Here is a 16,096-nt window from a genome sequence, read left to right on the forward strand (position 1 = left end):
CAATGTCTGCCTTGAATACCCATAGCTAAGTCTGCCACATCCATAGCTAAGTCTGCCACATCCATAGGTAGATTAGACTTGACTTCTGGAAGACCTCTGCCCTTGGTCTTTGACCTGGGAAAAATAAGAATTTTAAAAAGCTGCTGTTATTAGCACTCAATGCTAGAAATGCCCATTAAAGAGTGATTTTGATTTGGTAAACCAAAGGGAGTATAAGCAGAACAAAGTCTTTAATATCTACAAATTTCAAAAAATTCTAATTTTTTTAAAATATAACTCTATTTTTGCCACAGTTCACACTGTCTATATATGAATGAAATATCCCTCTGCCCATTTCTTAAGTTGTTTCCATTGATTTGATGGATTTATCCTCTAATCCGGATTCCAAGTGTGAAAGAACATCTTGGTCCTTCAAAGAAAATAAGCCATTGAAATTTGATTTTCTTTTAGCTCGGCCTCCTACAGGTTTGAGGAATAAATTATCATGTAATGATACAATGATTTTGAAATCTAATTGTTAATTACAGGGGTGTAAGGGATGATTGAATGGTGGTTCATCCCCATGGTCAGGGGTATTGTACACATGGATGTGTAAACACGATTCAGGAAGCTGCTTCAGCCCCGTGACATCCCTGAGAACCACAGTGCAGGAGGATCTAGGCACACAGCCATCTGCCTCGATCTCCTGGGTTACATGTAGATCCAGGGGTCTAGAGAGTGGCTTCAGAGCAGCTACCTTTTATATTTCTCCCCTTCCTTCTCTCCAGCTTATCTCAAACAGTCTTGACTATCATTTTTGTGTGTGTGTGTGAGGAAGATCAGCCCTGTGCTAACATCCATGCTAATCCTCCTCTTTTTGCTGAGGAAGACTGGCTCTGAACTAACATCTATTGCCAATCTTCCTCCTTTTTTTCCCCAAAGTCCTAGTAGATAGTTGTATGTCATAGTTGCACATCCTTCTAGTTGCTGTATGTGGGACGCGGCCTCAGCGTGGCCGGAGAAGCGGTGGGTCTGTGTGCGCCAGGATCCGAACCTGGGCCGCCAGTAGTGGAGTGCGTGCACTTAACCGCTAAGCTACGATGCAGGCCCCTGACTATCATATTTTAAAGTAAGACCAATTATAGTTATTTACATGAGCTGTTTGTTCATTATTGCAGAGTAATAATCAGGCATACCATTAAATATCATTTAATCTACCTAAGTAAATTTATTGTACCTTATAATTGATTAGAACACTAAATTTAGTTCAGAGTTTGATATTCACCAAATGTGTTAATCTGCTTACAACTGCCATGTGCCTCACTCCTCTTAGAAGTGTATCTTTGACCCATCACAAAAATTTAATGAATCAAATCATCATAAATTAAGATTATGTACTAGCTTTTGGATGATCGGGAGGCACATGGGTCCATTTTGGAAATATGCCCATCTGTCTTTGCTCCCCATGGGAAGTTTCTGTTCACTAGGTCTCCAGGTGTCTTGCACAAGCCCTAGGTCTGTAATAGCTTGGTGCCTCTGCTTCTACTTGGGGTAGAAATAAAAGAAGTCAGAGAGACTTACTGAAGTTTTGGAGACTTATGACGTCTACTATGAAGACCATCCATGCATATTGTTCTGGATAAGCTCTCTGTTCCTAAGACTACTAGTTACTTTAAGGGCTTGTCAGGAACTGTGGAAGGTCTGATATTTTACCTTACCTGCAAACCAATAAGTTAGCCTACCATGGTCTTACAGATGCTGGCAAAAGACACGAGACCCATGGGTCAGAGACAGAGGACTTGATGACACAGCAATAGCAGTGGCCAGAGTATCAGAATTTGCACCATTTCACTAAATCCCACTTCCTACAGGGTGATACACAGTGGGCCAGGTGACATGCAGAAGGTTGCACAATCTCAGAGCTCAAGGAACTAACTCAAATCTTTGATAATGGGCAGGAGGTCTGCTGATCTTTGGCCTGGGGGTTGTTATTTTTATTATACTGGGCAGTAAGCGAGCCTGCCCTTTGCTCCAGAGGAGGCCACTCTCTCTATCTTCCAAAGCTGATAGCTCTACACACATCCTTGAAAAGATAACCTGGTTTCACTGGCATTCAAAGAGAAGCTTGGATGAGTCTCGATCATCATTCAGTTCTTCTGTTTCCTTTATTGAGATTGTGCAAATATGCTCTTTTCTCTGTGAAGTTCACTAACTTTATTCATACATAAGGGATGCTTTTGGTTTTATTTATTAAGTTGAAAGTGTCTTATTAGAGCAAATGATGAAACTATTATGGGTTGGATCTGAAAGTATGCTTTTCCAGGAAAAATGTGAAAGAAGACCAGTGCTCACAGAACTCTGCCACAAGGAGCTGATAGCAACTTAAATGATTTTAATTTGAATACTGTTTTGTACAACTTTCTTCCATCTTCCTTCATCCTCTCTGCTTCCTGTAACTCCCATATGGGAATGGGGCAGTCTCAGGGATTCACTGAACTCATTTACAAAATCCAAATGGTTTTGTCTGTTGTGTTTTTTTATTGAGGTAAAGTTGACATACATCATTAAATTAGTTTCAGGGGTACAACATAATGATTCAATGTTTGAGTATATGTTGAAATGATCAGCACAATAAATCCAGTTAACATCCGTCCCCATACATAGTTACAATTTTTTTTCTCTTGTGATGAGGACATGGCGTATTTCAAGGTGAAGAAGAATCAATGATGATGTCATACTTTTCCATATACAACTTGATGAATTTGGACGTAAGTGTACACCCTTGAGACTGTCACCACCATCAAGGCCACAAACATATCCATCACCTCTCAAAGTTTTCTCTCACCTCCTTTATTACTATTATTCTGTGGTAAGAACTCTTAACATAATATCTACTCTATTAGCAAATGTGACATATGCAATACAGTCTTGTTAGTTGTAGGCACTATGCCATATCCTACATCTCCAGAACTTATTTATCTTGATAACTGAAACTTTGTAAACTTTTACCATCAGCTCTCCATTTCTCTATCCCCCCAACTCCTGGCAATCACCATTCTAACGTCTGCTTCTATGAGTTTGACTATTTTAGATTTCACATAGAAATATTTGCCATTCTCTGTCTGCCTTATTTCACTTAGCATAATGTCTTCTAGGTCCATCCATGTTGTCAAAAATGGCAGGAATTCCTTCTTTTTTCAAGGTTGACGAATATTCCATTTCTTTATCCATTTCATCCATCAGTGACATTTAGGTTACTTCCGTATCTTGGCTATTGTGAATTAGCTGCAATGAACATTAGAGTGCAGGTATCTCTTCTAGACCTTGATTTCAATTCCTGTGGGTATACACCAGAAGTGGGATTGCTGGGTCATATTCTAGTTTTAATTTTTGGAGGAACCTCCATACTGTTTTCCATAATGGCTGTACTAGTTTAAATTCCCACAAGGGTTCCTTTCTCTACATCCTCACCACCATTTGTCATCTTTAGTTTTTTTGATAATCGCCATCTTAACAGGTGTGAAGTGATAGCTCATTGTGGTTTTGATTTGCTTTCTCTGATGATTAGTGATGCTGAACATCTTTTCATACACCTGTTGGCCATTTGTATGTCTTCATTGGAAAAAGTCTATTCTGTTCCCTTGCCGATTTTTTTAATTGATTTGTCTTTTTCCTATTGAGCCAACACAAAAAAAGAGAACAAAATTTCCAGGCATTATGGGTGCTTCCCAGTTGATGCAGATGGTTTTGTATTTACAGGGGTACCAAAAGATCATGTTTCGTGCTTTTTCTTCAGCTTGTTATAAGGCCAGCAGTAGCTACGGCATGGCAGATAATCGGGATCTTCTGGGTTTGGAGGTTTACAACATAAATTAGTGGTAAGGAATTTTTTATTATTCCAAGGAAATTATTGAGATCATAGTCCATGGAATCCAGGATTGATAGGTGTAGGAGGAAATTAAGGTGAGGATTGGTGATCTGGCATTACTTCTGATCTTGAGGGACAGGTATCTACTGCATGAGTGTTTGAATAAAAATGTTAGAGATCAGTAATTTGTGGTGGGTGAATATGTTTTCTGAATTATTTACTTTTGAACATAACCATTTGGATTATGTGAACATCTGGGACATGGGAGTAAGTCGCTGAAAAGAGGTGGTTGATAATGTCACTGTTGATTTAACTTCTATGAACACCAAGTGGTCAATGGATTAAGCAAATGAGTAGTCAGAAAACACAGAAATGGTAGGATTTGGGATTTAGTAAAAGACTGAGGACCGACTGTCCTGAGAGGGAGTGCCAAGACTTGTGCAGTTGAGATTGACAAAGACAAGAAGAGAATAGAATAACACTCAAACAAGGAGGGGGTATTAACAGAATGGAGGGGGAGAAATGATCTGGAGTAGCCTTGAGTTTTGACCTTGAGCGTTCTGTTCTTGATGCAAATCTGCCTGATGACATCCCGGGACACAGGTCAGATCTATCCCCAGAGGATAGAGGGAGGGTGGAAGTACAAAACAGTCAGGATAATTGTCCTAAAAAGGCAGGCTTCCTTTATCATTTGACCCACTTTCATGATTTATTTTTGTAGAATAAGAGGAAAAGAAGGATGATAGTCACTGATGATAGTCTTCACAGAGGAAGCAGCGTGACTGTGGGAACCAGTCTAAACCAAAGCCTGGTTTAAGCATCTCCATCCCTTTGAGGCTGTCCAGTGACATATTCGAGAGGCCGGTTACTAGAATCCTATCCCATCCTGGCAATGACAGATCTCTGGGAGGACACCTTGGACCAGCCCCACCAGGTCTGCTGGCCCGAGAGACCACAAGGACTCCAGGCCTGCAGCAGTGCAAGACAACTGGTAAGTCCTTTCAATCTTGCCAAAGCGTTGCAAAAACTTGCACCTAGTCACACAGGTGAATCCCTGCCAGGTGTGCTCATAGATGGTCTGCACTCCAGGTCCCATGCCCACTCCTGCCGGTCTTCAGATTTGGCAGAGATGATTCCAGGAGCTGATCTGGGCATTCCACAGCTCCACTGCCAACAATTTCTGGTGACTGAGGAAGGTATCAAGAAGGAGCAGAGGGCAGTGAAGAGCACAGGAGAGAGACTGGTGATAGCACTGATGACAGACAGACTTGCTAGCGAGGCAGAGAAAGTGAGGGGCCAAGGAGGACGTCCAGAGAGCAGATGAAATGAAGCAGGCATCTCAGTGAGGTCTCTTGGCAGCTTCCCTAATGTTTCCTTGCTTTGAGCTCTTGAAACTTTAACATATACCAATACTTTTATTAAACTCCACTGCGTGACACAGAAAATATTGACAGCGGTTTCTTTCTGAGGTGAGAGGTTGGGTTTCAGGTGAGGAGAGCAAGATCTTCCTTTTTCATGCTGTTCTCTCCTCTTCCTTTACTATTTACGTTATTTATTTGTACTTGAAAGTCAGCAGCGAGTTATCAACGTCAGGGGATTATTCAGTTTTTCCCCTCACAGTCACAGTAAAACCTACTTAAAGTGGATTATTCTTTTTGTGTAATATTCCAATAGATTACAAAATATTATTTCAAAATTGCTTTTATGTCTATGTCCTCAAATTAGATATTTACTTCTAGGTCTCCATTTTTATGTTCTTTGTTGCATGTTAATTCAGAGTTGCATCTAAGGAAATACCAGATTTCCCTCAGGTTTTTAGATCCATATGTGTTGGAAATTTGATTCATGAAGATGGACATGGCAGTTGGGGGATCGAGCTGTCATCAAAAGAGACCTTTTCAGCATCAGTAATCTGTGAAGAACCCACTGCTTGTTGGGATTTAATTTTCTATGTGAGGGATCAAGCTTTCACTATTGGCTCTTCTCTTTCTCTTTGGAGGGAATTACAGCCTTCCCAGTCTTTCTGTTACCAAAAGACTTTACTAGATGGCTGTGCCATGTCAGGAAGGGTCTGGGATGCTGGGAACCAGGATTCAGTCTCAGCTTCTGGCTGTCCTGAGAAGCTTCCTGGAGGAATCCAGCCTGTGTGTCTAGGTGACACTTGTAGGCATCAGAAAGGAGAGGATAACTCACAAGTGCCAAGCAATTCATCTGGCCCTTGTCTTCAGGGTGTTCCTAAGGGATGAGGTTCAAAATGCCACGTGGTAACCCTTTGAAAGTTCCTAGTCATGGGGTGGGTTCTCGGTGTGAGCTCAGAGCAGTGTCTGTTCAACACTAGATGGGAAACATTTCAGTATTTTAATTGATAAGGCTGTTCATGCATGTCCATGGATCATCAGTGCTGTGGCATTCCCTGCTGGACACCCCACACCCCTCTCATGCTTCATCTTTCAAAGCTCCCAACAGAAATCACACCCCAACAGGTGGTTGTGATGTAACCACAGCACGAGTGGGGAAAAAAACAGAGCAACCCAGGGATGACACACTTCAAGGGCTCGGACCCAATTGCCCCTTTTGGACGAGATGGTAACACCAACACTGAGTGCATAAACTGGAAGATTGTCTGAGACCATGGACCTCAGAATGACATGGGATCAGAAGTCACCCTGGACAGCAAGAGAGAGTGTAGGGTCACTCACAGTCCAGGATTGTGGTCCCTTATTCTGTCAAAGCAGAGCTCACCCATGACCATCAGGCCAAGCCAGGGAGGAGGAGCCAGGATGAACCTGAGAGAGAGGCTGGAGACCTTCTGGGGAATTTCTGCCCTAAAGGGTATTGCATAAGGAAGGCAAGGGTGCTGAAAATCCTAGTTCACAGAAAGCAGTCATGTGAATGGAATAAGGCCCTGCGGTAGCCTTAAAAGCTGTGTCGCAAATCTTTCCCTATGGATTCAAAACGAGCAGGAAAAGGAATTCACAGTCCTGGACAAGGATGCCAGCAGGATTCAAACCTAGGTCAGTGGTGAACACGGAGACCCTAGAGAGGCCTGAGGAGGGAGAGTCCTGCCTGCTTTTAGACCATTTGCAAATGACCTTCCTCGGACCTTGTCCTCTCCCCGTGCAAGTTTTGATCTTTTTACATTGTTTTCCCCACTTACAGCTGATGCAATTCCAGAGATTGAACTAGAAAACTACAAGTTCCTAAATTTGCTCAAAAGAAACCTCCACAAGAGAAGCAGAAACTATTCCCTCTTCCTCCAGAATGTAGAAAGGCAGCCCCTGCCTGTGACATGACATGGTCCTGGGTAGTGCTGTTTTAAAGACACCCACATTTCAGTGGTTGTTGCTCTGCCTGTGAAAGTACCTTCAACATTTAAATCCCAAGAGAACGGGCAGCGGGCTGTGTCTGCTCTGGGAGCAGCTGAATGATACTGAAATGAACTTGTCCTCTGGGTTAGGGGCACTTGGGAGTGTCCCCACTAGCCAGGGAAGGGCCTGGCCCTTCTCCCTTCTCCCACGTACAATAAGCTGATGACCCGGAAGAGTTCTTGATTCAAGGAGAAATGTGAGTTTCTGTGTCTCCCTTACATGCCTACAGAAAGCAATGGAACCACACCACAACTCCCAGGCTGTAAAGGGAACAGGACTTTAATACAATATTCAAATATGGCATTTATTATTTACAACACATAACTACTGTCCCTCCCCAATGGGTGATGAGGTGCTGAGGTAGAGATATCAGGGAACTGGGGTGGGTTCGTCCCCACTCTCTTGGGCCTCAGGAGGCCCCAGGAATCAGCTTACAATTCTCCCCTTCCCGTTAGGTGGGAGGAGCTGGCCCGGTGCATCGCAAGCGTCCCAGCTGTGTCCATGCTGATGAGGATGGGGCTGTGATCGGCCACGGGTACAGGGCTCGGTGTTGGGGCCTGGGGGCTGAGTAGAAGAGTCGGGTTATCTTCGAAGGGCGTCCCTCAGAATCATGGCCCTGCAACCTGTCCCCACTGCATTGGGTGCTCCAGTCCCTGTGCTCAGTGCTGTCAGCCACCAGTACCCCATTTGTCCCTGTCACATGAGCGATCATTTAGTATCATCTATTTCACAGAAGAGGAAACGGAGTCTCAGGAAGCTGAAGAGAGTCACCCCAGTCACAGGACTGCTCAGTAGTGGAGCTGGGATCTCAGTGCCAGCTGTCCAACTTCCCAAGGCCACGCTTAGCTCACTTTACTGAAACCCTAGGAGTAGTCCCCCCAGCCCAGACACTCACTCACCCCTGACCTTGATGGTGGCCGGTTCTTCTGAGCCTTGAGTATTCTGCAGGCCAACTAGGCCTGGGGGTCCAGCTGGCAGGACAGGCTGTAGCTACAGGAGAGAGAGGGACCTGTGAGTCTACCAGGAGCCACACCTCAGGTGTCCCCCCACTGCCTGCCCAGCAGTTGGAGTCTGGGTGTCCCAGAGGTTGCAACACAATAAGACCTGGGGCTGACCAGGGAGCCATAGACACATGCTATCTGGACTGGCCAACAGGGAGAGTCCACTCCTGCCCTCACCCAACTCCTGCCCTACCTCACCTTTCACTCTCGTTGAGCAGCTTCATGTCCTGGGACCAGGCCCCAAATCGATCCTCGGGCTCTAGGTTGTAATTCTTTGAAGCCACCTGGAGCAACAGGATCTCCCTCATGACTCGGTATTCCTGGGGCCAGAGGGAAGGAGAGGATGCAGACAGGGCCTGCGTGGGGGATGCTGCAGGGGCCTTGTGGGGGGTGAGAAGTGGGGCAGGGAACCAGTCCTGGGAACCATCCTTCCCTCCAGTCCCATCCAGGCTCTACCTGTTCTCAGAATGGGAATAATCAGCCCCTCCTCCAGGATGTTGTCCTTGAAGCCATCCTCCCCTCAACCCACCCGACAATTGGATGGGTCTCCCACTTCTCCCTTATCAAACTCTTCCACTCAATGTAAGATACAGGGGGTGGAGCCAGGGACTGTTCTGCCCAGAGGGTCTCTGATTTCCACCTCCTTCCCTTCCCCTGCAGGGAGTGCCACAGTTGCTTACTTCAGTCCTTTACTCAAGGTTGATCTCATTCCCCTGGAAGGCAGACAGCCAGAGTCCATCAGACAGAGCCCACTAGCTTAAGTAGCCCCCTATGCCCACCTCTTATCATGTTGTACTACTGCCAGGTCCCAAGAGGGAGCCGGGGATCCAGAGAAAACAGGACTTGGACCTAGGCTGGGCTCTGGGCTCCAGAGGAGGAGGACAGGGGCGTGACACTGAGGGACCTGGCAGCACAACCCTCTCTGATGACAGAGTTGGAGGCTGAGGCCTCAGGCAGAGGGGACTGCTCAGCCACTTATGTGCTGCCTGACTTGGGGGGACCCGACATCTCTCTCACCATGGGCAGCATGGGACGGAGAGGCTGAGTCCAGCTCAGATAAAACCTCACGCAGCTCTGCCATCAGGCAACTCTGATCTTCCCCAGCCTGGGGAACCAGAATGGGTGTCTCAGACGGAGCCTCTGTTCACTCATCCCTAAGATGGGCCTGATGCCCCAGCTCCCAGGGGCAGCTGCAAGGCTCTCGTGAGAGAAGTGCCCATTGCTGAGAGCTCAGAGCTCAGTTCGGGGGCTCCTGCATCCCCAGGCTCAGGATCCTGCTCCTCCCTGCCTGGTCCCCATGTTCACCCACCTCGAGATAATCACCCATCGCCAGGTGCAGCATCAGCAGGTCACCGAGGAAAGTGCCAAGATAGGGGACGACACCCTGTCACATGGGGGTTCGGGTGAGATGAGCCTTTGCTGTCAAGTCGACCCTCTGCAGACCCTCCCTTGAAAAGTTCTCACCCTCAGTCTCCTGGCCCACCCCAGGGTTCCCACGGGGAGCAGCCTAGGACCCTCAGCAGCCTCCCCTCAATTCCTCCTCCCTTCACAGCCCAATAAAACCAGACTCCTGCTCCTAACCTCCCAGCGCCAGCTTCTGGCAAATCACAGGGTATGCGGTCCCCGATCCTCCCCACAACAACCCATCCTGCACCAGCTCTTCCAGGCCCCCCTCCTGGTCACTTCTACTGGGGGACTCAGGCACTGTGGCACCAGGAGGAAGGGCCCTCCTCTCTTGATTTGAGGCCTCCAGCTGGGAGGGAAGAGCCCCTCCCCCACAGGCACACTCACCTGCTGCTGCTGCTGCTGCTGCTTCTCCTGCACTCTCTGGGGGATGATCTCCGGGGGGGCAAACGTGGAGGGCCCCTCCTGCCAGGGTCGAGGACAGTGTCAGCGGGCCATACTCCCCTCACCCCATTTCTCTCCAGCATCACTGGCCTCCGACCCTGGACATCTGACTCGAGTCAACTGGTAACAATGCCACTCCATCCTCCAAGGTGTTGTGATTCTAGAACAAGCCCAGCTCGAACTCTCACTCTGAGTGTGAGCTTGGGCTTGTGGCCTGGCCTCCCCAATCCTCTTTCCTCATCTGGAAGGTCTGAGAACTCCAGCTACCCTACAGGTTCTCCTGAGGACTCAGTGGCATATGACTGTCATCGTTGTCTTCGCCCTCACCCCTCCGTGTGGAGCAGGCGGAAAGCTCCCACATTCCTTTTCTCCCTCTTATCTCATCACCACCCTATGAGGCCTGCACCACACAATCAACATCCCTCCCTTCCCTGATGAGGAGGCAGAGGCCCAAACAGGGGCAGTGAGTAGCTCAGGGGCCCACAGAGGAGAGGCCGCTTGCCCCTCCCAGCCAGAGGCCCTGTTCCAACATCCTCACCTAACCCCCGCCCCACCACTGACCACAGTACTGTCCCCTGAGCTCTCAAAGCGTGATCCAGGGCCAAGCCGTGGATGGAGAAGAAGGGGTGTCTTGGGAGTCTGGTTGAGTGGCTCCTGCCTGCCCCAGTCCCATGGAGTGTCTGGCCCCCGCGGTGGAACAGAGGCCATGCCAACGCCTTCTCCTCCCCAAGGAACCCCTCAGGATATTCCCCTGCCCTGAACTCTTTCTTTATCCACTCGGGAACCGGACACCCAAGGTGCATACTCTGATCCACAGGGAGGGGAGTGACAGGAGGCTCTGTTTCCTCATTTACGTCAGATCCCAAGGTCCTTTCAGCAGTATCCACTAAGAATCCATCAGTTGCCTAGACTCTTCACATAAGCCACCTGTGGCATATGTCATTGCCAACTGGGCACTCAGGTGAGACTCCTGTGATTGACTCAAGTGACTGCTCTAGGGGTCCAATGGGGAGTCACAGAATGCACACACATCTTTCTCTGGTCCAGATGTTCAGACCCAAGGATGAGCAGACTGTTTGTCCACCTGGGCCATGGGAATCTCCTGTCGTTCCCAAACTTGGGGTAGGCAGGGTGCCCTCCACTTTGAGACTTGGTGAAGACAGAAGGAGCGGCAGGGAGCTGGCTTCTTGAGGACAGGTTTAGGCTGAGGGCTAAACCCACCCCAAACACCCAACAGCCTGGAAGAAGCTACATCCATCAGGATGGATGTGCATGGAAGCCAGAGACCTGCTGATGGCGCCAGCTCAGCAACTCCTCCTGGAACAGCCCAGCCAACACCACTGTGTCCCATGACCAGGGCCTCCTGCCCACAAACCACACCCCGCCCACCCATGGACCAAACAGATCCCTCTGTTTGTTAATCTGGACAAGATAGACATGAATGTTTCAGAGAACGTTCAAGCGGGAAACAATCAAAACCACAGAATTTCCAATCCCCCTCCTCCCACCTCCCTCCTCTCTTTCCAGACCCCGAGCCTCCACTCTAACTTGGTCATCAGTTTTCTGCTCAAAGACTTGTCTTGGCTATAGAGCTCCTTAAGTTTCTTAGAGCTCTCCCTGAGGGGAGGGGAAAGAAGGAAGGATAAATTTAGGAATGATGTGCGGAGTCTGAGTGCAAACTCTTTTTCTTTGCAAACCTGAGAGTTTCAAACAGACTGGAGGAGTGTTCTCACTGGGTTCCTCTGAGCGCTAAGGTCTCGTGGGATGGGGAGGGAACTCTCCTGTTGGTCATTGGGGTCTCCATTCCCCAGCTCTACAGAGCACCTCTGTTTTGACCACTTTGAGTTTCAACTGGGCGTAGATTTCGGTTGCCATAAACACTTGAAAATCTCCAATGTGGCTCAACCCTGGCATTTAGGAAAACTGAGTCCTGAAGCAGAACTGGTGCACTAAGGACCCAGGGAGGCTTAGAGACCCCCCACCGAGGCCCAGGCCCTGTCCCCAGCATTTGCTGCCTCCCAGGAGTTCCCACATGACTGAGGGGGCAATGGCAGACATACGAGAGATCCCCCATCCACCCTGATCCTCCTATGGAGAGGGGCCTACCCACCGGGAAACATCCGCCCACGTGTTCTTCAGGTGGCTTATGGAGGTTTTCTGCAGAGCAGAGATGATAGCACGGAGCGAGGAGAAGTTCTTCAGGATCTCGCACTCCTGGGGAAGGGAAGAGAATGAGCTGTGAGGTGGGGCGCTGGAGACCCGCTTGCTCTAGCTTCAGTCCCCTTCTATTTAAAACTCCCCTCCTGGATGAGACAGATGCTCAGGGAGCCCCAGAAGGGCACATTTAGGACCCAGAGAGTAACACTCACAGGGAGGAGGATTTTAGCTCAACCCAGGGAAGGAGCCAGGGAGGAAGTGAGCATCCTCCCACTGGGACCTGGAGTCAAGGTCAGCGGGCCCCTGGCAGGAAGGGCCTAGGGACTGTGCAGGGGCTTAGACCACACACTGCAAACCTGGGAGCTGATAAAGGTGGAGAGGCGGTTCCCAAGGCTCCAGAGAGGGGCTCCACTGGGCCTCCCGCAGCACACCTGGGCCACCTGGATCCAGTGCTCCACCACCCTCGCCCTGTCCTGGGCTGTCATGTTCGGGTCCCCGAGGCAGGTGGTGACGACGAGGCTGACCACCCTTCTGAAGTGGTCGACGGTGGCCTGGACGGTGGGTGCCAGGTGCTCATTGCCGGGCTTGTTCCTCTTGCCCCAGGTGGAGCCCAGGCACTGAGAGGGCACCACCTTCCGGAAGAGCTCCTGGGGAACAGGGGGAGTGTCATCCAGCCCTGCCACGCCCCAGCTCCGTGTCTACCACCCCCAAAGTGCCGCACAGGGGTCACGGTTTAGAGCTGGAGCTCAGGAAGCTCAGGATGTGGTCTGAGCCTTGTGAGAGTCCCTGGGTTTTCTTCTCTGTCCACTGTGGGCACCCAGCACAGGATGACCCAGAACCCAATACTGGCAGGGAAGGGAGGGGGCATTTGCACCCAGCCCGTCCTGGCTAACTCCAAGCTCCAGACGGTGACTCAACTAGGCTCATCCCAAGGGGGCATCTTCCACCACCCTGATGCCCGCTCTGGTCCCACTCCGATTCTGATGCACATTCCCCTGCGGCAGCTACAACCACAGGCTCTGTCTGTCTCCCTTGTAGTGAAGTACACATCAGGTCTCTAATAAATGCTGAGGCTGTTGAGCCTCCTGAGCAGCCGGTTGGGCCACCAGGGACCTGGCTGCACACAGTGAGTTCCCCTCCCCCACTGATGGGCCAGGCCCCACGCAGCTTTCCGTCTCTTCTACCTCATGGAGCCGGCACAGCCACTCTGTGCAGCAGGTCCTGTTAGTGTCCATCTCTACCCTCTGCAGGTGGACAGCAAAGCCTTGGGGGTTCAGAAAGTTGCCCAGGTCGTACGGTTGGTAAGGGGGAGCGCCAGGATTTGGGCCCAGGTCATAGGAGTCCGGATCAGGTCTGGGGCACTAATGGCAGAGGGAAGGCCTGCCCCTCCGCCCTGAGAGCCCAGCTGCTCACCGCATCCATCACGGTCAACTGCTCCGCCACCAGCTTAGGAGGGAAGGCCGTGAGGTTAGGCTTCTTCTCACCCTCCTTAATGACCACAGGTGGAGATGGACTTCCCACTAGAAGTGATGGTCCAGGTGACTCCAGCTCAGCAGCTCCCACTCCTGCTGCAGCCGACGTGGGCCCTTGCTCCAGCTCCAACACTGCTGAGGGAGGGGACGCTGGCTCCAGCGCTAGAGGGGGTGGTATTGACGGAGCTGGAGCCAGCTCTACCTCCACCACTGTCCACTGCCCTGCTTCTGCCGCCGGCTGGAGCTCTGCAGCTGGCGCTGCAGCGGGATAAAGGGAAAGGTTCACCCACATAGCTGACTTTCCACGTGTCCTTCCAAACACAGGAAAGATCCCACTTCCCTTCCGGGAATACCCAGCCTGCAGGCCGCCTTACCCTCTGGCTCTGCCTCAGTGGCCTCCAGAAGCTCACACCGGGCAAGGGAAAGAGGGTCACGGCAGCTCAGCTCCGAACCAGGCAAGGTGACCTGCATGTACATCCCCTTTAGCTTGAAAAAGGGACAGCCCCAGCCTGGTCCCGCCCTAGTTCTGGTCCCAGCCCGGCGTCTCAAGGTCCTGAGTGTGGAGACCCTCTGCTCCTGCTCTCATCTCAGAGCAGCACTGGATGGTGCGGGTGGGCTCGTGCACCTGCCCCTTGTCTAGTGAGTTGGTGGAGTCGAAACCATTGGGCAGCTCCTCGACCACCTCCTGAGAGGAGTTCTGCAAAGCCCGGGAGCTTGGCCAGAAGGAATCAGGGGCTGCCTGCACACTGCCACTGGGGCTGACCCCCAAGAGAAAGTCTGCTCCTCAGTTCAGGCACAGAGGGGCATCCCTGCAAAGAACTGTGGTCAGGGAGGGAAAGAGATGAAACCTCTAGGGCTCCGTAACATATGAGTAGAGGAGCTCACCTTCTCACACTGCCAGCCATGACCCTGTATGAACATGACAGACCCACCAGGCTTCCGACACCTAACTACCAGCTCCTGCCTAGGAATGACCCACCCCTCATGCCCTGCCTTCCCCCCTCCACACAGACACATGCACACACACACACACACACGCACACACACACAAAGAGGGGCAAGGAGTGTGGGGCTGATCAGGTGGGATCACAGTTGTGTCCTGGCCTGCACTAGCCTTTCCTGGGCTGCCCCGTTGTTACCTTTCGCTGCCTCCTGCCAGATGCCCAGAGGTATCGGGGATGAGGGCTGAGCCAACGTCGGCAATGACGAAAAAGATTCTCTTTCTGGGCTTTTTTGAGCCCAGCTCCTCCAAAAGTTCGGATACAACAACAAAACATCTTTGTCTGTTGACTGTCTCCAGTCAAGTGGGCTGGATGGGGGTCTGTGGGTGCCTGGTTATCAGAGTTCTAAGATCTGTTGAGGTCTATGACCAAGGAAGTGAGGTCATTTTTCAAGATTCCATTACCTGGGCCACTTCCCTCAATCAGACTTGTCCAGAGCTGCCCCCTGCCCCCAGTCTGCTCACCCTCCTCCCCCATGTCATCTCCTGAACTGTACACAAGAAGCCCACACAGCCCTAGCCACAGCTCCCTGGAAACCTCACTAGGGTCCTAGCTTTAAGGAGACAGAGATGAATGCAGATCTCCTTTTTCTTACCAGTTCTGCATCCTGGGAAAGTCACTGTGTCTCTCAGGTCCTCCTGAGTCTCCAAATCGGCACCATGGGGATCAGGCAAAATCTATTTCCTAGGGGCGTCACCCAGTGTATATGAGATAATATCTGTTACCCCTTTGGGCTGGTGTCACATGTACCTAAGGCCCAAACTTAGAGATGGAAGAATAACAAGGAGGGGCGGGAGATAGCACAGAACACCACTCAAAATAGGCCTGGGTTCCAGGAATGTGATATTGGGACAGTGACTTCCAGCTTGGCCTCATTTTCAGGTCAGCATCATGAGGGGTTTAATACTAATGGAAATTCAGATATTGCCATACTGTGGCATAAAACCATTCAATCGTTTGCTGCTTTACGTAGAATGAGAGCCAAGTGCCTCATCTTGGCTTATGAGTTGGGCAGCCTCCACAGTGGTACCCAGTAAGCCCCACCTATGATATAGCCATCCCTGTGGAACCACTAGGTGGTTAGTAACTGGCTTCTGAACATAATAACAACCAAAGTGATGGGATGTTTCATCTAAATTTTAACTAAAAATGTCTCTCACTTCCTTTTACTCCCTCTCTCATGTTCCATCTCTCTCTCTCTCTCACTCTTTCGAATCCCTGGAAGTGAGGAATCAAATACTGGTGTTTTGGTGCTGCCCAATGTGGAGGTCTATAGAGGGGAGAAGCAAGGGAGTGCCCAGGCCAACAGACAGAAAGAAACTCAGGCTCTCAGTCCAAACTGAACCCTGAAGGCTGAGAGTGACCTTGGGGGCCAGTCTTCCTCTAGTCAAGCCTCAGTTGA

At 50.0% G+C, this 16,096-nt stretch overlaps 1 protein-coding gene across 15 annotated transcripts in view; it reads right to left on the reverse strand.

Moving 5' to 3' along the window:
• LOC131423088 (ral guanine nucleotide dissociation stimulator-like) overlaps positions 1-15,095 on the reverse strand; it is a 303,954-nt gene extending 288,859 nt beyond the window's left edge. For 5 of the 15 annotated variants that reach the window (XM_058570666.1, XM_058570668.1, XM_058570667.1 and 2 more), the window contains exons 1-3: positions 14,833-15,095; positions 14,068-14,158; positions 13,635-13,951 (exon numbers count right to left, since the gene is read on the reverse strand). In XM_058570666.1, coding sequence (XP_058426649.1) covers positions 13,635-13,951; positions 14,068-14,158; positions 14,833-14,970 — 546 coding nt within the window. In that variant the 5' untranslated portion in view covers positions 14,971-15,095. Of the gene's footprint in view, positions 1-38; positions 115-7,732; positions 7,780-8,114; positions 8,206-8,414; positions 8,537-8,790; positions 8,930-9,525; positions 9,601-10,001; positions 10,086-12,174; positions 12,279-12,652; positions 12,869-12,931; positions 13,466-13,634; positions 13,952-14,067; positions 14,322-14,832 lie in introns of those variants that run through there. The other 10 variants (XM_058570657.1, XM_058570658.1, XM_058570656.1 and 7 more) reach the window with 10 other exon arrangements.
• Between the last annotated feature and the right edge of the window lie 1,001 nt (positions 15,096-16,096).

Source organism: Diceros bicornis, chromosome 27, assembly GCF_020826845.1.
Source record: "Diceros bicornis minor isolate mBicDic1 chromosome 27, mDicBic1.mat.cur, whole genome shotgun sequence".
In the NCBI taxonomy this organism is placed as follows: domain Eukaryota; kingdom Metazoa; phylum Chordata; class Mammalia; order Perissodactyla; family Rhinocerotidae; genus Diceros; species Diceros bicornis.